The sequence below is a fragment of the Aricia agestis genome, chromosome 1 (genome assembly GCF_905147365.1).
Source record: "Aricia agestis chromosome 1, ilAriAges1.1, whole genome shotgun sequence".
Classification (NCBI taxonomy): Eukaryota; Metazoa; Arthropoda; class Insecta; order Lepidoptera; family Lycaenidae; genus Aricia; species Aricia agestis.
In genome coordinates this window covers 13,902,784-13,925,225 of record NC_056406.1, presented here as the reverse complement: position 1 = coordinate 13,925,225, position 22,442 = coordinate 13,902,784, and the positions used below count along the sequence as shown (strand labels likewise).

Below are 22,442 nucleotides of genomic sequence, written 5' to 3'. Positions count from 1 at the left end.
TCAAAGTCTCAATGTAAAGTAACATATAAAAAGTACTGTAGCTTTAATTTAATTTTGGAAGTTTAGTGTGTAAAGCTAAAATATTATGTCACGAATGTAAAAATCCTTTGAATTTTAAAATGTACCCTCCTACTTTTCTGTCACTATACTGTAAATGTATAGCCTACTTGTGTGATCTAATATCAGGTGTAGTGTATTACACGTCAGCTCATCTCCATGGCGCACACGTTTGACGCTAATTGGGCGCCGGGTTATTTGATACTTGACTGCAATTTAATACACCTACATACGGCATACCCTACACCTACGTATTCACGTATCAGCTAATCATTTTACTCGACATAAAATTACGGCAAAGTTTGAAAATAAACTACACTTTTTTGTATATTTTTAAACGTTCATTATTTATTTTCTTAAATCCAATTTTTGGCCATTTTAAGACTTATTTTATTTTATTACTTTATATATTATATAATGCGCTAACACGGTTTTACTATCCATTTACTAGCTATATTATTATTATTTCTAAACTTTGCAAGAGCTAACACAATTTACCGCCGCGAGTCGCCTTTTTCCTTTGGACTTTTTCTTACGTAAAAGTAAGAAAATTTTTCCTCGTTTCCTCGTCCCGAGTTTCCTTCGTGTACTTTTAAGATGCATCGTCCGGATTTTATGGGAACTTAATAAAAATACGAGAGCAATAGAGTCAACGCATACTTTCTCATGAAATAAATACACTGGCTCTATATTTTCTTGCCATGCCTTTCAGGGCTCAGGCTCTATTCAACCAAATAAAAGTATTTTTAGTACAAGGAATAAGTAAAGATAAATAAAAAACATTGAATAGTTTTTAAATTGAATAATACGAAGTGCAGAATAGGTAGATATTTATAATGAAGGATACAATGTATAGTTGTAAATATATTTTGTATAAGCTATCATCTCTAATTAGTAATTACCTACTATAATATTATAACACGGTGAAGGAATTCCATTTCCAAATGATTTGAACTTTTTTTTGTTACAGCCAAATACTAAACGTCTCAACGATTGTAAATACTTGCAGGCCTTTTTATTTACAACTAGCTGACCCGATAGATGTCGTCCTGTCTTAACGATGATTATTTAATTCGTATTGGTATAATTAAGAAAAAATAGATTAAAATTAGTATCACCATGCCACATTTCATTAATATAGATTAAATAGTTTAGGCGAAAATCATAAAAGTTTATTATGCGGGAACCGTACATTTTCCGGGACCAAAGTATCCCTTGTCCTTTCCCGAGACTCAAAGTATCGCCATACCAAATTTCATCAAAATAGATGAATAGTTTAGGCGAAAATCATAAAAGTTTATTGCGCGGGAACCGTACATTTTCCAGGACAAAAAGTATCCCTTGTCCATTCCCGAGACTAAAAGTACCTATCTCCATACCAAATTTCATCAAAATAGATTGAATAGTTTAGGCGAAAATGATGAAAGTTTATTGTGCGGGAACCGTACATTTTCCGCGAACAAAAGTATCCCTTGTTCTTTCCCGAGACTCAAAGTATCTCCATACCAAAATTCATCAAAATCGATTGAATAGTTTACGCGCAAATCATAAAAGTATATTGTGCAGTAACCGTTCATTTTTCCGGGATAAAATGTATCCTATCATGTCCTTCTCCGGGACTCAAAGTATCTTGATACCAAATTTCATAAAAATCGGTCCAGCCGTTTACCCGTGATGTCGTGACCTAGGGATATTTGGATTCATTTTTATAATTATATAGATTTCAGTCAAGTGCAGTGGGTCACTAAAATTACAACGCGGTCATTGATCAACGCTTAGTGCGGCTGTTACGCGATCATGTTGTTGTACCTGAATCTGAGCACGTATAGTCAATCAGGCTCCTGATTATATTTGGGCAGATTCGCGGTGGAGCACGTATCCCGCATCTGCCGCGTGCTGGCGCAGCCGCGCTCGCACGCGCTCCTGGTGGGGCTGGGCGGCTCCGGCCGGCAGTCACTCACTCGCCTCGCCGCTCACATCAACGAGTACGACCTCTTCCAGGTGATGATGATGATCTATGGTATATTATATAACTTGAGACGAGGTCCCGTGCCTTGTCTGGCATCTACTTAGAAATTTGGTATGACTTCACAGAAATCTTGAATGAATGAAAAAATTCAGTCACCGTAATGACTCACAAAATAACCATAACCGTGTTAGTCAAATTGCCTCGAGAACAACATGAAGTTAAATACAAAAAATGTTTATTTTAATAAAACTCGGTAAATGCTTATTATAAGCTTTGATTGCAACTCTTTAGAATATAAATTAACATTTGTGCTGATAGAAATAAGTGGAACAACAGCTCTGAATGTTGCGGTATTAAAGTCGGTAATATCTATTGTCTAACGGCCGTGAGCGCCACTTCGGAGCATATTACTGCGGCCGCTACGTTCACGGCGTATAGGATTTTCTCTATTATGGCCTCCGAGCGCTGGAGCTAGCGAATGTTCGCATTCAGATTAAGCCCGCAACTAGAAGCATGAATTTTAAAATTGCATAAGCAAATACTAGCAGTGTCGACGCCAGTTTTCGCTACGGTTATTATAATGTTATGTTATTTAAACTGGGACACGTTTTATTTATATTCGAGTTTATAATATCATTGTTTGATGTTAGGTCGAAATGAGTAGAACTTATGGGAAAACGGAGTGGCGGGAGGACTTGAAAACGTTATTGAAAAAGTCGAGTACGCCGGATCTACACATGGTGTTCCTGTTCATAGAGTCGCAGGTAAGCCGCACGCTCTCACCGCTGTGAGCTGTCACTGGACGCGTCGATGGAATTGATTTTCCCATCAATAGTGAGAAGCTGTATTTTGCCCGGAACCTATTTCCGACGTTACATTTTATGGCGAGCCAATTTATACCGTAGCACGTTGCTGTGTGTTGAAGAGAATGTGTTAAAAATGAAATATTCAGGTTTTACTCGTATATTAAAATTCCACAAGGAAGCTTTAGGATTTGAACATGCTCATTTACATAAGTTTGACTACGACGTAATTCCTGTACTATATATTTTGTTGATTTATATCTCTTAAAAATTCACAATTTTAATGTTTGTATCGTCTATGGTTTTGTTTTAAGATCAAAGAGGAGGGTTTCCTGGAAGATGTGAACAACATGCTTAACTCGGGGGAGGTGCCCAATATATTTAATGCTGATGAAAAATCGGAGTTATGCGAGAAGATGCGTGTTGTAAGTCTTTTAGAACGAAGTTCCTTATTTTTTAATGTTTCTTTTATAATTTGTAATATTCTGATCATAATGAATGGTATAGCATGATACATGATATAATACCGTATGCGACCTAATATTGTCAGGACGGCTATGTGAAGACCTGTCACATAAAACTCATCAATGTGTCTACTGCACTCTCAGGACATACGGACTTCGACAAGATTACGATTGTTCTATTAGCCATAAACATACTAAGGGCCTGTTACACCACTTTCTGATAAAGTGCCGAATAGGCTATTCACAACTTTTTCGACAGATTCTTCATACCTACTTGATCTGTCAAGTTAGTTGGTGGATATCCTATTCGTCACTTATCAGCAAGTGGAGAAACAGGCGCTAAATGTTTTAATCACGCTATATAAGCTATATTATGAAAAATATTCGTCAAACAGATAGACCGTCAGCGCGACAAGTCGCTACAGACGGACGGCAGCGCGCCAGCGCTGTACGCGTACTTCGTGTCGGTGGTGCGCGACCAGCTGCACGTGGTGCTGGCGATGTCGCCCGCCGGCACGGCACTGCGCACGCGCATACGGCGGTTCCCCTCGCTCGTCAACTGCTGCACTATAGATTGGTTCCAGGTGAAGCAGCATTACTTGATCGTATAGTGCTGCACGATGATTTTATGACGTATTTACATAAAAAGAAATCTTTGAAATAAAGTTTCATAACATAAGGATTTTTATAGGAATGGCCGGCCGACGCGCTCCTGGCCGTGGCCACCAGGTTTCTAAAGGACGTGCAGCTGACTGAGCTGGAGCGGGAGACGTCCATCAAGCTGTGCCAGATGTTCCACACCGACACCAGGGACCTCACCGACCAGTTCCTGCTGCGACTCAAGAGATACAACTACGTCACACCCACAGCGTATCTCGAGCTTATTAACACGTTTAAAACGTTGCTCGCTTCGAAGCGAACGTAAGTGCTTTTATTGAGCGATTGATTTATAGAGTTTTGAACACTTTTTATTTCGTGATATGCAAACGCAGTAAAGTAATATAAAACACTACATGCAATACAAAAATATAGTTGGTTGGTTGGTACTTTTGTGCATCATCTCACGGAGTTTATTTCTTAACTGAAATCAATTCACAAAATATAGGGAACTTCTATCGGGTGAGAAGCGGTATCTAACTGGCTTGGAACAACTCGCCGTGGCTGCTAAATCGGTGGCGGCGTTGCAAGAGGCATTGGAGGTGTTACAACCAAAACTAGCTTCAGCGGCAGCAGCCGTGGCCGAAACTACCTCTATAGTAGAGAAAGAAAAGGAATCAGTTGCTTTGGTAGAAGCCGAAGTGCTTGTCGACCAAGCTGCAGCTGAAAAACAGGCAAGTTTTATATATAAAATTTAAATTTATAATAATAAAGCTATTTAGTATATTAAAAAAAACGTATACAAATAAATCAGAACAATAAAAATTGTTTCGACACATAAATGGGTTTACTTTTTCAACAGGCGAAAGAAGCCCAAGAAATAAAAGACGAATGTGACGCGGACTTAGCTGAGGCGATGCCAATTCTCAACGCAGCTCTAGCTGCCCTGGACACGCTCACTCCCCAGGACATCACATTCATCAAGACCATGAAGAGTCCACCGAAAGGCATCCGCCTGGTCATGGAGGCCATATGCATATTGAGGGTAAGTCAACATGTAAATTTAAAGTTAAAAGTTCCAAACGTATCCGATTTCCTCTAACTCTTGTCAGGGCAAATCCAGATAATTCAGGTTAATGCTTCGGGTTAATGCCAAATAAATGCAATAATTATTTTGGCTGGCACCATAGTGCAGTTACGACTATGGTTACGATCTTTTGTTGTGTCACCGCGCATCGTGGTGCCAGGGAAACAAAATACTCGCTGATTTAGCTAACTTAAATTAATTTATATCTAGACTTACCTACTCTGATTAACCTTATAAATGCTTGCCTAAAATTAAACTATTTGCTTGACTAAAATAGTCAAGCAAATAGTTTAATTTTAGGCTTACAATATTTGTGTAAAGTATTAAAAGTAATCAAGCTTGCGGGAAATAAAATTTCCACTAAAATTAGAAACATAGAAAAACAAGAACTCGGTAGTAAAGCGATGCTGGGCTATAGCTTTAGGTTGTAGCCGACCTGAATACATTGTTTATATAACCCAGATATATTTAGGTCGTTCGAGTATTAGCTAAGACTGGAGCGAGGCTGCAAAATATATTTTGATACAAGTAGATTTATCACGTACGATATTAAGAGCTCACCTGACTCTAAAAATCCATCATCGTCCTTCTCTCTTCACACTCACGCCCGTCTTTCATATGCCAGGTGAAAAAGGACGGCGCGGAATCATCGCCTAGTTAGTTTTACTTGAATAAAAGACGAACTATAATGATTATGAAAAAAGTGTTTTGAGCAAATTTAGGTTTTATCAATACCTTTTTAGATATTAAAAAATATTAAAGAAAAGACAGCAAACTTCGAAGATCCGAGCAAAAATGTGTCTAAAACAAGGTTTTTTGTAAAAAAGAAACCATCGAGCATTTTTTGAGTAATCGTGTTTTCGTCTTGAGCATTTAATCTTCATGAACTGAAGTTACTTGTGTCAAAAAATCAGTTTTCTAGTCCTTACAGATTTTGTAGATCTAGGTTAAAGTATGTAGTCAAGTTAGGGTCATATGCGCTCTTAAAACACTAATTATTATTATCAATTATTATTAATTTATAAATGTTTTCTTAGTAAATTTTTGCTACCTACACTTGAATAAAGTGTATGAACACAATTAATTAAAAGTTTTATTTTTATGCACACTCAGTGGGATGACCCGGTAAGTATAAAAATTCAATAGCTTTTAAAAAGGACGTAAAAGATCTGCCAACTTCATTGTAGTTTCACTTCCATTTTATTGGCATCTAATACCTACACCAATATTTAGGAGGTAAAACCAGACAAAGTTCCGAACCCGTCTGGTGTGGGTACTATAGAAGACTATTGGGGTCCATCCAAGAAGCTGCTCAACGACATCAAATTCTTGGAAACCCTCCAGAACTACGATAAGGACAACATCCCGCCGGCCGTAATGAAGAAACTCATGGCGACAGTGATGCAGGACGATGGCTTCGTGCCAGAAAAAATTAAAACCGTGTCCGTCGCGGCCGAGGGTATGTGGAAAATCCTTATTTCGCATACGGTACATTGTGAAAATTGTCTGACATGAATTTGCCAATGAGTTTTTTATCGAGAGTATTTTTAAGAAACAAATTTTAGCCTTTGGTAAGATTCTGATGATTTCAAAGATTTTGATGATATTTCATACATAATAATATACAGTTGACAGCGGAACAGAATTTACTTTTTATCATGAAAAAACGTACATCTCCCGTAGTATTTTATTGAAAGCGGACGGGGTCGCGGAAAACATCTAGCATTTTACATAATACTTTTAATAATAATAGGTTCTCACTAAAACATAAAATTAACAGGCATGTGCAAATGGGTGATTGCAATGACCAAATACGACAAAGTGGCGAAGATAGTAGCCCCAAAGAAACAGCGGCTGGCCGAAGCTCAAGCTGTGTATGACAAAGCGATGGCGGCCCTGGCTGTCAAACAAGCGCAGCTCAAGGAAGTTCAGGAGAAACTAGCTAACCTAGAAAACGTGCTAACTGAGCAGAGTAAGCAACAGAAAATGTTGGACGAGGAAGTGTTGGACTGCAGCAACAAACTGAAGAGGGCTGAAATGCTCATATCGGGTCTCGGAGGGGAGAGGATTAGATGGACAGAAATTGCTAAGACAATGCGTGATACTTATAACTCTCTGACAGGTATGTATTTTTGTATTTTGCATAGCTTTTGCCCGCGGCTTCGCTCGCGTGGAATTCGAAAATCGTGTACAATACGAATATTCTTGCAAATCTCTTTTAGAAACATGATGTTTTTCCAAGATCAAAAGTAGCCTATGTTACTCTCTATCCTTTCAACTAAGTCGATGCCAAAAATCAAGTCAATTGGTTGCTTCGTTAAGCTGCGAAGAAAAGACAAACAAACAAATACACTTTCGCATTTATAATATTGTTTCTAAGAAATAAGAATTAACTCAACACTAACGACGCAACATGTTTTTGCTTGGCAACATTACCAGGAGGGGGGGGGGGGGGGGGGGGCAAATGCAGTTTATAATATGATGTAAGTTTATTCAAGAAAAAGTTTGATACAAAATCTGCCCCCTCTTTGGTCCCCTTTGAGGGTTGGGGGGGGGGGGGGGGGGGGGGGGAATACACCAGATATGAAGTTGGAAGAAGACAAATATGCGAAAACCATATTCAAATCGGATCAGTATTTTTCATGTTAAAAAAAAGTTTGATACAATATCTGACCCCCTCTTAGGTGTGGGGGAAAAATTTTATACACCAGATGTTAAGTTGGAAGAAGATAAACATATCTGCGAAAACCGTATTCAAATCGGATCAGTAGTTTTCGTGTGATGCTGGAACAAACATACAGACAGACAGTCAGATAAAAAACTAACCACAGTTTGTTTGTTTGTTTTGGCTTCTATAGCGATGTAGTAACAGCCCCCGCTTATTATTTTTTGGATATCTTTAAGGTACAGAATTGTCATTTCTACAGTTTTAAAAGTTTAGAGATACATGAGTATTTTATTTCAGGGGACATTCTTATTGCGTCTGGTATTATTGCATACTTGGGACCATTTACGGCATCATTTAGGAATGAACAGGTAATTAAAAATATTTCAGACCTGATACATACAATGATCTAATAAGTACATAAAAATATCTTTAAAATGTTTTTACCTTTTCTTGTTTCGTGTAGAATTTCCTAAAATAGCGACGTATCTTCTCACTAGATAAAGAAATGGGCTGAAGCGTGTCACGAGTGCGGTATCGTGTGCACGCTCAACTTCAGCCTGATCAAGTCGTTAGGGGAGCCGGTCACGATACAGCAGTGGAACATCGACGGCCTACCCGCAGACGATTTCAGTGTCGAGAGCGCTATTATTATAAAGTAATGTTTTTAATGTCCTTTGAAACTCACAAGAGGTTTTTCATGAGCTTTAAGTTATTATGGATTTACACCCAGAACTGCCTAGTAGCTCCCAGTTTTTTCTTAAATTCTTAGCGTTGTAGATTGGTTAACTTATTTGACAGACGACAGAGACAGATACACTTTCGCGTTAATGATATTAGTAAGGATTCTCATATTAAATGTGTAATGCAGGAGTGCTCGTCGGTGGCCCCTGATGATTGATCCGCAGGGTCAGGCCAATCGTTGGATCAAAAATATGGAAAAGCCGAATAATCTCAGCGTGGTTCGAATGACTCAGGCTGATTTGAGTCGAGTCATGGAAAATGCGGTGCAGTTCGGACAACCGGTAATTTGATTTTAAATTACGTAACATTATTTTTTAGTATTGACAAAAATGTTGTAGTCTTTTTATAAAATATAATTGTATACTTACAAAAAAATTAAACCGGTTTATAGAAAAATTATTTTTTATTTAGGTGCTTCTAGAAAATGTATTGGAAGATCTCGACCCAATGCTCGAACCATTACTTCAGCAACAGACATTCCGTCAAGGAGGAGCATTGTGTATAAAAATTGGGGATACCATCGTGGAATACAGTAAAAGTTTCAGGTAAAGCGTAAATGGTTTACGTAATACTCAAGACAATTTTGTGAATGATACTATAATATACATCAATCTTAATTAAAATATTTTTAGGTTGTATATAAGCACAAAGCTAGCGAATCCCCATTACCTACCAGAAGTGAGCGTACGAGTGACGTTGGTAAACTTCATGCTCGCTGTCGACGGTCTTCAAGCGCAACTGCTAGCGCGCACGGTGGCGAGGGAAAGACCTGACTTACAGCAAGCTAAGTCAGACTTGACCACTCAAGGCGCTGAGCATCGCCGCCAATTGCAAGAGATCGAAAAGAAGATACTAAATGTTCTTTCCACGTCGGAACACTTGCTGGAAGACGAAGAAGCTGTTCAGGTAACTTGTGTGATTTGTTACTTGCTGCAGTGATAGAAAATGAAGTCAGCAGTCAGCATTATGTATGGGGGTGATGGGCATTAGAGTAAGAACATTGTTTTAGGTTTTAAACTCAGCTAAAGATACGTCAAATGAAATCAAAGAAAAACAGGAGGTAGCTGCGGTCACAGAAAAAGCTATCGATGAGGCTCGAAACAACTACGTGCCTATTGCTGTCCATTGTACGAATTTGTTCTTCTTGATTGGTAAGTTACAGTAGTTCAATATCCTATAATATATTATCTTATATATAAAATTATCGTGTCACAAAGTTAGTTACCGTACTCCTCCGAAACGGCTTTACTGATTTTCATCAAATTTTATATGCATATTCAGTGGGTCTTAGAATCGGCTACTGGCTACTTTTTATATTGATAAGTGCATTTGTTGAATAAATAATACTAAATTATTACAACTCGAGACTGACGGCGACTATTGTTTGTGCGACGGGATAGCGATGGATGTTGCCATGGTGCCATACTTATTTAGTCACTTCAATAAAATAATATTATGGGCGATATACTTTATATGTCAAGATAACGTTTGCCGGGACAGCTAGCTTATTTATAACTGTAAAGTTATCTTCTATTATCGTTCAATACAGCTTCGTTAGCAAGCATCGACCCGATGTACCAATACTCACTGGGCTGGTTCGAGGGTCTGTTCACGTCGTCCATCGACAACACCGACAGAGTGGACGATATCCCGCAGCGCCTCAACATACTACGCACGCACTTCACTTACTCGCTCTACAATAATATCTGTAGAAGTCTCTTTGAGAAGGTTAGCAACGATGATTCTTATATTATGCTTGATTTATTCCTTGAATACTTTTTATCTAAGCTTGTGAAATATACTAATTTTTAAGTTAGCTTGTGAAATAATGAAAACCTTAATTTGTATTAAGCTATACTTGATACTTCGTTATTTCCAGGCTGCATAATATCTTCCGGAGCTGAGCTTAGTTGCAGTGCGATGAATGTGTTTTTAAAATCCAATTTTCGCCGAGCGAGGTCAGGCCAATGAAGCGATTCTATTGATTTTCAAAAAAATATACCCTATTAACACTGTTTAGTTCAGCTCTGGTGGAAACGCACCCTAATACGTGCCTCTATGAACAAGTTTTTCTTCTAAAGTTTTCAACTTCTAATCTGTTTTTCCGATATTTGCCCTAATAGGATAAGTTAGTATTCTCCCTCTTGCTGACGATGACGATAGAGACTGCGGAGGGCCGTCTGTCGCCGGCGCACGTGCTGTTCTTACTGGCGGGTGCGCAACCACGACATGTGCCCGATAACCCCTCCTCCTTCCTAGGACCTCAGGCATGGAAGGACTTTATTGGGTGGGTATGGATATAATCGTAAGTTTTAGCTTGTAAGAACTATCATCAGATTCAGCACACACCATAATATACAAATTAGTTATGATCCATAAAAAAACATTCCGGAATACAAATAACTTAGATAAATGTATCTATATATATAATATGTAAATATAAAATATATAGATACATTGATTCATTCGATACTGTACTAATTGACACGAAACCACGATGATGAAAGGCTTGTGTGTGAATCCCGTTCCCGCTTCATCAAGTGCTCTAACTTAATTCACGTTTAATTGGCTGGTAATTTCCACGGGGCTGATTGCCACATGTGCCATTACAGATGCACAACACCATAATTGGGTTGGCTTTGTAATTAAATTCAAAACGTCGTGATGCGTCGCTTTATAGAGCCTAATTAAAAGGATAAGAAAGAAAACGACTGCCACGTAAACAGAAAAATCTCCTGTATAAGAACTTAAGAAGGTTTTTTGTAAAGAAATTATTTTTTGATAAATCGAGAATTGTCATTTTTCGTATAGGCTCAACGAATTGGAAAAATTCCGTGGCATACTTGACCACTTCAAGTCTAATATGAAAAAGTGGGAAGCGTTCTGTAACGCCGTCGATCCTCAAAACCAGCCGCTGCCAGCGCCCTGGGACACTCAGTTAGACTCGTTCGAGGTAACTATTGATTTATCTATATAATTTTATGCACAAACTTTAATAGGAATTCAAATGTAGAAATAGTCATCCAATCCACTCGTTCTGGCAACACCGGAGCACGCGCACAATAAACATCGTTACGTATCGCCAAAATACACAAATTTAACTGTGTTTGCAATAAAAACTAATAAAATCTAAGAAAATGGTTAAATGCAGTAAATGTTCTAAAGTGATAAATAAAAAATCTCCGGGATTGTCATGCAATAAATGCAACAAATGGCTGCATGCCGGTTGTGCCAACATGTCCGTCGAACAATTGACAGCGCTTTCAGCGGACTCGGCGGATTGGAAGTGCAAAACTTGTACCGATTCCATAAAACCGAAGCGTTTATCATTCATTGTTCCCGAGGAAGACGACATCGAGGATCAAATCGAATCCCCATCTACATTTGATCCAAATAAAATAGACACGCAGCAACACCTTGTGCAACAAGTGTTAAAGGAGATTAAACAGGAGGTTAGAAAAATTATCACAGAAGAATTACAGCGCACCTTGAAATACTACTCGGATAAAATCGATGATTTTAACGCAGAAATGAAAAATCACCAACATAACCTAAAAATCATTGAGAACCAGTGCATAGATGTAAAAAACAACCTTAAAAATATAAGTCTAAAATACGAAAAGCTTGAAATTAAACTGCAACAAATGGAACAAGAGAAACTAGCCAATCAACTAGAAATATGTGGAGTTCCGGAAATGGAAAACGAAAATCCTCAGGAAATTGCCTCAAAACTAGCCACTGTTCTAGAGCAGAATCCACAAAACATAATTAAAGCGTATAGAAAACGGCCAAAGGCCATGAATCAAAAGAATACGAAACCTGTAAAACCAGCTATTGTAGTGTGTCTGCGAGAAGGAGCCAGAAACCAATGGCTGAAGACAGCAAAATCCATCCCGCTATCCACTACACACATAGGACGAGAGGACAGCGACAAGATGTATCTCCGGGAAGTCTTGTCACCTAACACAGCATATCTGCTATGGAAATCCAAAGAAGAATTAAAGCAACTATACTCCTACATCTGGTGCAAAAATGGTGCAGTCCTGATTAGGCAACATGAGAAGAGCAAGATTCTCATGGTGCGCTCAGAGGCGGATATAGCTACATTAAAAGGAGCCCAAAAAGTCTTCGATAAACCGGTTTGAGAAACTTTTTCATACTTTTTATTTCAATATTCCTTTTTTACGTATAAAAGATAATCTATGTCCTTAATTGAATTAACTAGCCTGAAAAAACTTTATATAGTCCTTATGTTTATTATATATAATATAGTCCTTATGTTTTAGATGGACTTAGATGATAAAATTGATGGTAAATTAACAGAATTAAAATATACGCACTGGAATGACTTTACAGATAAACTACCGCTTAATAATGAATCACTACTACTTTTTCATGTGAATATTTGTTCGATGTACAAAAACTTTAATAGTCTTGAATGGATTGTTACTAATTCTACACATCCAATTCATTTGATATTGATAACAGAAGCTAACATAAAACAGGAGGTGTGTAATTTATATAATTTACCTAACTATACTATGTTCTCTAAATTAAGAACTCAAAGAAGAGGTGGTGGAGTCTTATTGTATGTACATAACTCACTAAACTTTACTCAGTCCAACTTTACAGTGAATAACTTTGAATGTGTATCAGGTGAAATAAGTGTATTAAATGCTAAATATAGTATATGTGCAATTTACAGGCCACCTACCTCAAACAAAAGGAACTTTGTCACAGAATTGTCTAGTCTAATTGATAACTTTCCCAGCAAACAAAATTTTATCATAATGGGTGATATGAACCTGGACTTAAAAAAGCCGAGTCCTATTATCACAAAATATTTGAATAAGATTAGTAGCTTGGGTTTTATATGTGGTATTAATAACTACACACGTACTGAGAAATACGGAGATATTATTACCAAGTCATGCATAGATCACATTCTGATTAGAAATACTACAGCGCACGAAGTCTATACGGCCGTTATCAGTGACGCACCAGCTGATCACTGTATAACCGGCTGTGCGATACTCGGCGCTCAATGTAACTTAAAGCAGCCTACGGCCCAAATGTTTACTAAACTAAATAATGAGAAGCTTCGTTCTGAGTTGTCATGTATAAACTGGGATTCTCTGATGTTGTTAAAAAATCCAAATGACATTGTTAATAACATGCACAAAATTTTTAACACAATTTATGATAAATGCATAATATTTAGTACTAGTCCTGGCAACCAGCTAAGTAAGCGTAAGTTGTGCTCATGGAGTAATGAAACCCTTCTGAAAATGTGTAAAAAAAGAGATGAACTCTTTCACATTTGGCATAAAGATCCAAATAACGTTAAAAATAGATTATTATACAATAAATATAGAAATAAAGTAAATAAATATGTACAGACACTTAAAAATAATTATACAATGAAAAATATTTGTGATAACTTTAAAAATCCTCGTAAAATCTGGCAAATTATAAATAATTTAACCGGTAAAGTTACATCCAGCATAGAATCCATTATTTTAAAATCATTCAAGTTAAGCCCCCTCCAAATAGCCAATAATTTTGCAAAGGAATTTGATAAAAACGTTAAAAATTTAACCAACAAAAATTCATGCTCGATACCCATTCTCTCACGAGATACCTATTCCACTGTACCAGACAGATGCATGCGTCTTCGGAAAGCAACCCCTGAAATAATTAAAAAAATTATCCTCAGTATAAATGATAAAAAAAGCCCAGGCTTTGATGGAATTAGAGCAGCGGACATTAAGTATATTTCAAACAAAATGGTACCAATAATTACACATTTGATAAACTGCTGTATTGAATCTTCAATCTATCCAGATCTTTTAAAAATAGGTATTGTAAGACCAATATATAAAAAAGGCAATCACACAGATTATAATAATTATCGGCCCATAACAATATTATCTTGTCTTGATAAAATAATTGAACGATTTCTATGTGATCAAATTAACAGCTACCTGTTTAAGAATAACATTATAAACCCTAACCAGTATGGGTTTCAGAAAAATAAAAGCACTACCCAACTGATTCGAAACTTTACTGATGAAATAAACCAGAATTTAAATAGGAAAAAACACATTCTTGTTGTGTTTATTGACTTCAGTAAAGCATTTGATGTTTTAAAATATAAAACACTATATGATAAACTATCAAGACATGGTATACAGGGCCCCCTTCTACAGTTGATTAAAAATTACCATACAAATCGTGCTACTTCAGTAAAGATTGCAGGCGAAAACAGCATTCATATTCCTACATCTACAGGAACAGCCCAAGGCTCGATAATCGGTCCATTAGAATATCTCCTCTATGTGAATGATATGCATAAAGTCGTGAACAAAGCCTCAGTTTATCAATTTGCTGACGACACCTGCTTGCTCGTGGCCGGGAGTAGTATTGTGGAAATACAGGCCAAACTGCAGGAGACATTTGATAACTTATGTAAGTGGGCACACGATGTGGGGCTTGTTTTGAATGCAGAAAAAACTAAACTTATGCACATACACTCACCGCACAATAAAGTCCAATACAAGCCCCTCATCGTTGCTCACACTCATAGGTGCCTCCATAGTATTGCAGCACAGTGCGCATGTACACCAATTGAAAATGTAAATAATCATATGTATGTAGGCCTCATTATTGATAATGTCTTTAACTGGGGAGCTCATAAGGACCATGTATGTACAAAGCTAAGATCAATATTAAGTAGACTGGCAGTTCTTAAGTATAAGCTACCATATAAAATTCTAAGACTTCTTTATATGTCTCTTGCAGATTCTGTAATAAGTTATGGACTTAGCAGTTACGGTCTAACATTCAAGTCATACATCCAAGATATTTACAAACTACAAATAAGAATACTAAAGACCATAACACCCAAAAACATAGTTAATAAATTTAAAAATAAAGATCAAGAATTATTTGAATACTGTAATGTCATTAATGTGTATGATAAAATAAAATTTTGTATTCTAACTGAAATGAGAATCACTGAATACTTAGAGGAACATGTAAGACCTAGCCACTTAAGACCAGTATCATATATTAAGAAGTATTGTCTACCAAAAATAACAAACACTTATGGCTTTAGAACATTAAAACATATCATACCTTTTTACCTAAATGAATTACCTGCCAATTTACAATACATGTATTCAAATACAATTAATTATAAAGGCAAATATAAAAAATTTTATTTAAAAAATCCAAGCTTGAGCACTAACTGAAATATTTTTTAGTAATCTGTGCTTAAATTCAATGTAAGAGAGTACAGGTGTGAGGTGTACATATTGTATGTATGCCTACTACATGTGCATATGTACATTGTACATCCATGCATGTGCAATGTGCATGTGCAGGTGTACAAGTGGAAATACAATTAATAATAACATGTTTGTGTAACCTTAGTTCTTAAAAAAAAAAAAAAAAAGTAATTGTTAACCTAAAATGTTATGTAATGTAAGAGTAGTCATAAAATAATATCAAATAGGTGCTAAAGTAGTTTAAAAAAAATAAAGTAATTGTTAACTTAAAATGTTATGTAATGTAAGAGTAGTCATAAAATAATATCAAATAGGTGCTAAAGTAGTTTAAAAAATTAAAGTAATTGTTAACTTAAAATGTATGTAATGTAAGAGTAGTCATAAAATAATATCAAATAGGTACTAAAATAGTTTAAAAATTAAAGTAATTGTTAACTTAAAATGATATGTAATGTAAGAGTAGTCATAAAATAATATCAAATAGGTACTAAGATAGTTTAAAAAATTAAAGTAATTGTTAACTTATAATGATATGAAATCATAAAATAATATCAAATAGGTACTAAAATAGTTTAAAAATTAAAGTAATTGTTAACTTAAAATGTTATGTAATGTAAGAGTAGTCATAAAACAATATCAAATAGGTACTAAAATAGTTTAAAAATTAAAGTAATTGTTAACTTAAAATGTTATGTAATGTAAGAGTAGTCATAAAATAATATTAAATAGGTACTAAAGTAGTTTAAGAATAGTATATAAACAGAACGTCTCTCCCAAACCGATAAACCTTTTAGGTTTTTGTATGGGAAACTATGTCATGTTTTTCTGTAAGTTTATTGTAATGCTTTGAATAAAGGAAAAAAAAAAAAAAAAAAAAAAAGCTTTTACCTGTATAAATAAAATTGCAAATGGAATAATTTACTTCTAAAACGCTTTTGCATGAAGATTTGTAAGTAGAGAGAGAGAGAGTCTTTTCATTTCAAAACTAGTAAATCTTTTAATAATTACTCTTATTTTACCGTTTTTTAGAAATTGATGGTGCTTCGATGTATGCGCTTGGATATGATGGTGCCTGGTGTCCTAAAATACGTGGAAAGTAAGATTTTTGTATGTTTACGTATCTGCTTCCGTTCTTTCATTTACTTAGTTATTTAGGGTTCCGAACCCAAAGGGTAAAAACGACCCTATTACTGAGACTTCGATGTCTGTCCGTCTGTCTGTCCGTCTCCAGGCTGTAACTCAAGAACCGCTATAGCTAAGCTTCTGAAATTTTCACAGATTATTATTTCTGGTGCCGCTATAACAACAAATACTAGAAACAAAATAAAATTAATATTCAAGGGAGGCTCCCATACAGCAAACGTTTTTTTTTATCTTTTTGGCTCGTAATCCACAATGGTAACATATAGGCACTTGAAATTTTTACATGATTTATTATATTATGTGTACTTTAATATTAAATAGTAAAATAAAAATAAAATAAATAATTAAGGGGGGCTCCCATACAAAAAACACATTTTTTTCCTATTTGCGCTGTATATCGCTACGGAACCCTTCGTGCGCGAGTCCGACTCTCACTTGACCGATTATTAATTAATATTACGGATAATATAACTGTTTTTCTTGCGAGATATATGTTATAAATTCTAATAAACCATTCAGGTCACTTGGGTCGCGAGTTAGTGGAGCCACCTCTGTTTGACCTTGAGTCTTCTTACTCAGACTCGCACTGCTGTATTCCACTTCTATTCGTATTAACCCCTGGATCGGATCCAATGGGTACTCTGTTGAAGTTTGCTGATGACCAGGTAATACGCATTTCTTATATTATTAGGAACTTGGCTCTTTAAATAATCTTAAAATTGTGTCTTTACTCGTCGATTCAATTTAAACTGTTATCTTTGATCAATGTTTTGGGTTAAAAAAAACTCTCCTGGCGTTGACCCGTAAAGAAAGTGGTTTTCTCAGGGTTTCGGCTCCTCTCGCCTATACTCGTTGTCTCTGGGCCAAGGCCAAGGGCCTATCGCGGTGAAGCTGATTGACGAGGGTGTGAGAAGCGGCACGTGGGTTGTGCTGCAGAACTGTCATCTCGCTAAAAGTTGGATGCCGATGTTGGAGAAGGTGATTATGATTTATGGTGATAATTATTATTTCTTTGTTTCGTCGTATTTTCTGTATGTGAGGATATAATATGCCTGTATTATACGGGCATTTACATTACTTTCATATTTAAAAAATGTAATTAAATCGCTTTTATTTGAAAGGAATTGGTAGCGATTTATTAGCACTTCATTTGAAATTACATCAGTGGACGTTATTTACAATTATTGAGGTGTATTGTGTAGATTTGCGAAGGATTATCTCCGGACACGACGCATCCCGATTTTCGATTATGGCTTACATCGTACCCGGCCGATCACTTCCCCGTCTACGTGCTGCAGAATGGAATCAAAATGACCAACGAGCCGCCGCAAGGTTGTAATTATTATTTGCAAAACGATAAGTTTAAGAATTTTTAAATCAAATAGTTTAACCCTTCAGACAAAATATTGCGATAATTGTACGTACCTAAACTCATTATTTTTATGTTACTCAAAATGTTCACTGGATAAAGTTCGGTCTGCCAATAAGATAGAAATTCGGCCATTGAACTATATCAGCCGTTTTCGTAAGCCTAAAAATCGTATAAGGATAGGTCGATGGACGCATTTCTTTGTATCAGGCGACATGACTTTCGTAGTGTTTTTTTTTTTAAAGAGAAGCCACTTTAAATGTTTGAGATACGAAAAACAACTTTTTCTTTACAGGACTGCGAGCGAACATAGCGCGGTCATACAACAGCGACCCCATCAACGACCCCGAGTGGTTCGAGGGCAACAAGCAGCCGGAGCTCTTCAAGAAGCTGCTGTTCGCGCTGTGCTTCTTTCACGCCGTGGTGCAGGAGCGCCGCCAGTTCGGCCCGCTCGGCTGGAACATCCGATACGAGTTCAATGAGACCGATCTGAGGATCAGTGTTACTCAGCTCTACATGTTTTTGAACGAGTATGAGGTTAGTTTTACATTGTCTTGGAAATATGTGTCATCATGAAAACGGCGTGAATAGGGCTCGGATAAAGCTTTCTTAGGAAATACCACGTTATATTGTTTCACCTCATATAAATTGACGTGATTACTTTATAGATCCCACAATTTGGTTTTACATTCTAACATCAGGTTAATATTTTTTAGCCTAGCTTTCTTTATGTCATATCAATTTAGACGATTTTAATTTGTTACGGCAGCTTACTCTAAAGGAGTGAGCACACTGGGACGGGCCGTACCGGGGTTCAGCGTGCCGGGGCTCATCGCAAAAATCTGCCTCCATACAATTTGTATGGAAGCGGATGCGCGTATCGCACACTGTGTCGGGGTGCAGTGGATTTCCGCTTCCATACAAATTGTATTGAGGCGGATATTTGCGATGAGCCCCGGCACGCTGAGCCCCGGTACGGCCCGTCTCAGTGTGCTCACTCCTTAAACTCGACGCGTCGCGCACTTTTCAATAGCATTGCGAAATCGGACGACCATAATATTATTACAATATCTTAAAGCTTCATCACTTTGTAGATCACAAGGTCTGAGCTATAAGAACTACATTATATTTGAATCAGGACGTGCAATTCGTGGCTCTGCGCTACCTGACGGGCGAGTGCAACTACGGCGGGCGCGTCACGGACGACTGGGACCGCCGCTGCCTCAACACCATCCTCGACAACTTCTACAACCCCAGTGTCATCACCGAGGACAACCACAAGCTCGATCCAAGCGGTGAATATTTTTATTAGTAGTATGAAACTGTCACACATAAAACAAGTGCCAAAAACCTATTTTGAGATTGTGAAATCTAGGTGTAGCAGACGGTAGAGTTTCAAAGTAATATAATTAATGATTAAACGAACTTACCTGTACGTGAAGTTCTATCATAATTATATGAAGCGCCTCGTCCGAAGAGATTGGTATTGAATTTATTTATTTTTACTTGTAGTAACACAGATTGACCCCACTCAGTTGAGAATTTTCGTGCAGATTAAAGTTTTTATGCTGGTATCCCAACCCCGCCCCGTCGCCTCACCGCTGTCATAGCTGTGGCTCCTCATTAAGTTTAGAGACTTACCTAAACACCAATAATTATTAATTGATGTATTTCCTTAATGTTCTGGGAGAACGACTAGTTTGGGCGGGCGGGTTACCAATCTCTTCGGACGAGGCGCTTCATATAATTATGATAGAACTTCACGTACAGGTAAGTTCGTTTAATCATTAATTATATTTCGCGCCTCGTCCTCGAGATTGGTATTGAATTTATTTATTTTTACTTGTAGACTTTGAGAGTAAGAGTTTAAGGAAATCATCAATAATAATCTAAACTGCAAAATATGTTTACAAAATCAGTGTTTTATTGAGAATTAGGTATTGACAATAAACATATTTGTCACAACCAATTAAATGAACTTAACAAATAAATTATTAATATAATAATTATAATATTCTTATAACAGTAATAGATGTTTTTGATCAATAACTGTAATTCTAATAATTATTATACAACATTATTGTTTCTAATTGATTCCTCGCCGTTGAAAATTGAATTGGCTAGCGACAATTCGGAATTATCATTGATTACAGGTTTATTGTAAAATTTAGCGAACACAAGCGAGTTGTCACTCCAGCCAGCCGTGCTGCGTATGGCGTCTATGTTGACGCCCGCCCTATGCGCATGCGATGTACTGGCGTGTCTCGTGCTGTGCGCAGTAAACATCGTTGTGTTTACTCCGCAAGCACCCAACGTACACTTCACCCATCGACTTAGAGTCTGCGCACCGACTGGTTTGTGAGGCTTTCTAAAACCAATGAATAATATGTCAGATTTTCTTAATGGATGAGTTTTTTCTAAGTATGCTTTCAGGGTTTTCGCTGGACATATCTGGTCCCTATGTGGAAAGAATGGTAAGTAAAGTATAGTTTGATTCGAACCAGGTCTAGTTGTTTTTAAGATGTCCGGAATTGGTATACTAATACATCGTAGAGAAGTTTGTATATTTTTTATATTTATTTTAGATAGAGTCTGTATTCTATGGGCAGTGGCAAGAGCTAAAAGAGTAATAGTCTTTTTTGAAAGATTTTCTAAATTTAAATCCTCATTGGGGTACCACGAACCCAAGTGATTTAGAACTATATTTACATCCCAAGTAGCCGTATATTTCGGCAATGCTGGTCTAAGACGAAATACGCCCTTGAGGAATCTCTGTATTCTATCATCATTACATATATGACTGCCGATTATCAGCGATAAGGCAGATCTGCAAGAATTTAGAGTCCCAAATTGACAACCTTGCTTATACATATGAGTCAAAAAATAAATAATATTTGGGACTGACGCAGAAAAAACATCAGACGAATTGTCTTGGCAAAAGTTCCACCATCTTTTAAGACTAACCTCGTATTGCTTGAGTGTATTCTTAGAAATCGAAGCTAATACTATGTCGAGCGAACCAGTGGGCACGCCACGCTTTGATAATGCGCTCCGGATAAGACTGCTGCCACCAGGGTAATTGATTCGTGTAGCCGACGTGAGCTGCAATGGGATATTATGACATGTTCATGAGGTGGAAAAATTATAATATTAGACACAACAAGTGTTTGAAAAAGCGGGTACCAGGCTTGGGTAGGCCATAAAGGAACTACCATGATACCTTGTGCTTTTTCAAAAACAATTTTACGAAGAGCTTTTAGGATAACCGAGAAAGGAGGGAAAGCATAGAAAAAACAATTATCCCATGGCACCGTAAATGAGTCGATGGCAATGGCATCTGGATCTCGATGCCAAGAAATATATTTTTTACACTTATAATTAATTCTACTGGCGAACAAGTCGATCTCTGGTCTGCCAAACGAATGAGTTATACGGGAAAAAGCAGAGTCGGCCAATTCCCATTCGATATCCGGGTGAGATTTACGCGATTCAAAATCGGCAATTATATTGTCTTTTGATTTTATATAAGACGCAAAAATAAAAAGTTTACGATCCTCACACCATTGCCAAATTTTACGCGTTATTTCCGTCAGGTGAGGATACTGGATTCCACCCATTCGGTTGATATAAGCGATTGCCGTGGAATTATCAATACGCATGAGGATTTGGCAGTTGTATAGATCACGCGCAAAAGTTTTGAGGGCAATAAAACTAGCCAGGAGTTCGAGATAATTAATGTGTTTTTGTACCTCGGACTCAGACCACTGGCCGCTTGCCGTCAACCCATCACACGCAGCCCCCCACCCCGTAGTTGAGGCATCTGAGTATATTTCACATACATAGTTATCGTTTAAAATTCTATGAACGGAACTATTTATATTATTTAACCACCATTGTATATCAGGATATATTGTGGGACTTACGGTCATTATCTTATTATAATCATCATCATATCGTAAATTAAGGAATTTGCAACGCTCCATTTCTTTGGTATGAAGAAGGCCATATTCGATCGCAGGGCATGCGGATACAAGGAGACCTACGAGTTGAGCTAATTTACGAATCTGGCAGCGATTTACATTTTTAAATTTTTCTAATTCTCGTCTTATTCGAGACCGCTTCTCGGCTGGTAGGCCTAAATTCATTGCACAGGAGTTAATAATCATGCCAAGATATTTACAATTCATGGAAGGTTGGAGGTTACTTTTGTCTAAATTAATAATAAAACCAAGTGAAGATAGTAGGTCTTTCGTGG

General features: G+C 37.0%; 1 protein-coding gene across 2 annotated transcripts in view; it reads left to right on the top strand.

Moving 5' to 3' along the window:
* Positions 1–22,442, top strand: part of LOC121728066 (dynein axonemal heavy chain 7) — a 74,165-nt gene that overhangs the window by 40,183 nt on the left and 11,540 nt on the right. Inside the window, exons 44-68 of one of the 2 annotated variants that reach the window (XM_042116175.1) lie at positions 1,917–2,058; positions 2,677–2,790; positions 3,144–3,254; positions 3,689–3,877; positions 3,985–4,214; positions 4,399–4,624; positions 4,753–4,935; positions 6,091–6,102; positions 6,211–6,436; positions 6,758–7,099; positions 7,943–8,013; positions 8,143–8,300; positions 8,514–8,667; positions 8,798–8,931; positions 9,019–9,292; positions 9,396–9,537; positions 9,936–10,114; positions 10,510–10,673; positions 11,198–11,339; positions 16,705–16,771; positions 17,338–17,483; positions 17,644–17,796; positions 18,021–18,150; positions 18,483–18,724; positions 19,326–19,482. In XM_042116175.1, coding sequence (XP_041972109.1) covers positions 1,917–2,058; positions 2,677–2,790; positions 3,144–3,254; positions 3,689–3,877; positions 3,985–4,214; positions 4,399–4,624; positions 4,753–4,935; positions 6,091–6,102; positions 6,211–6,436; positions 6,758–7,099; positions 7,943–8,013; positions 8,143–8,300; positions 8,514–8,667; positions 8,798–8,931; positions 9,019–9,292; positions 9,396–9,537; positions 9,936–10,114; positions 10,510–10,673; positions 11,198–11,339; positions 16,705–16,771; positions 17,338–17,483; positions 17,644–17,796; positions 18,021–18,150; positions 18,483–18,724; positions 19,326–19,482 — 4,088 coding nt within the window. The remainder of the gene's footprint in view (positions 1–1,916; positions 2,059–2,676; positions 2,791–3,143; positions 3,255–3,688; positions 3,878–3,984; positions 4,215–4,398; positions 4,625–4,752; positions 4,936–6,090; positions 6,103–6,210; positions 6,437–6,757; positions 7,100–7,942; positions 8,014–8,142; positions 8,301–8,513; positions 8,668–8,797; positions 8,932–9,018; positions 9,293–9,395; positions 9,538–9,935; positions 10,115–10,509; positions 10,674–11,197; positions 11,340–16,704; positions 16,772–17,337; positions 17,484–17,643; positions 17,797–18,020; positions 18,151–18,482; positions 18,725–19,325; positions 19,483–22,442) is intronic. The other variant, XM_042116183.1, reaches the window with a different exon arrangement.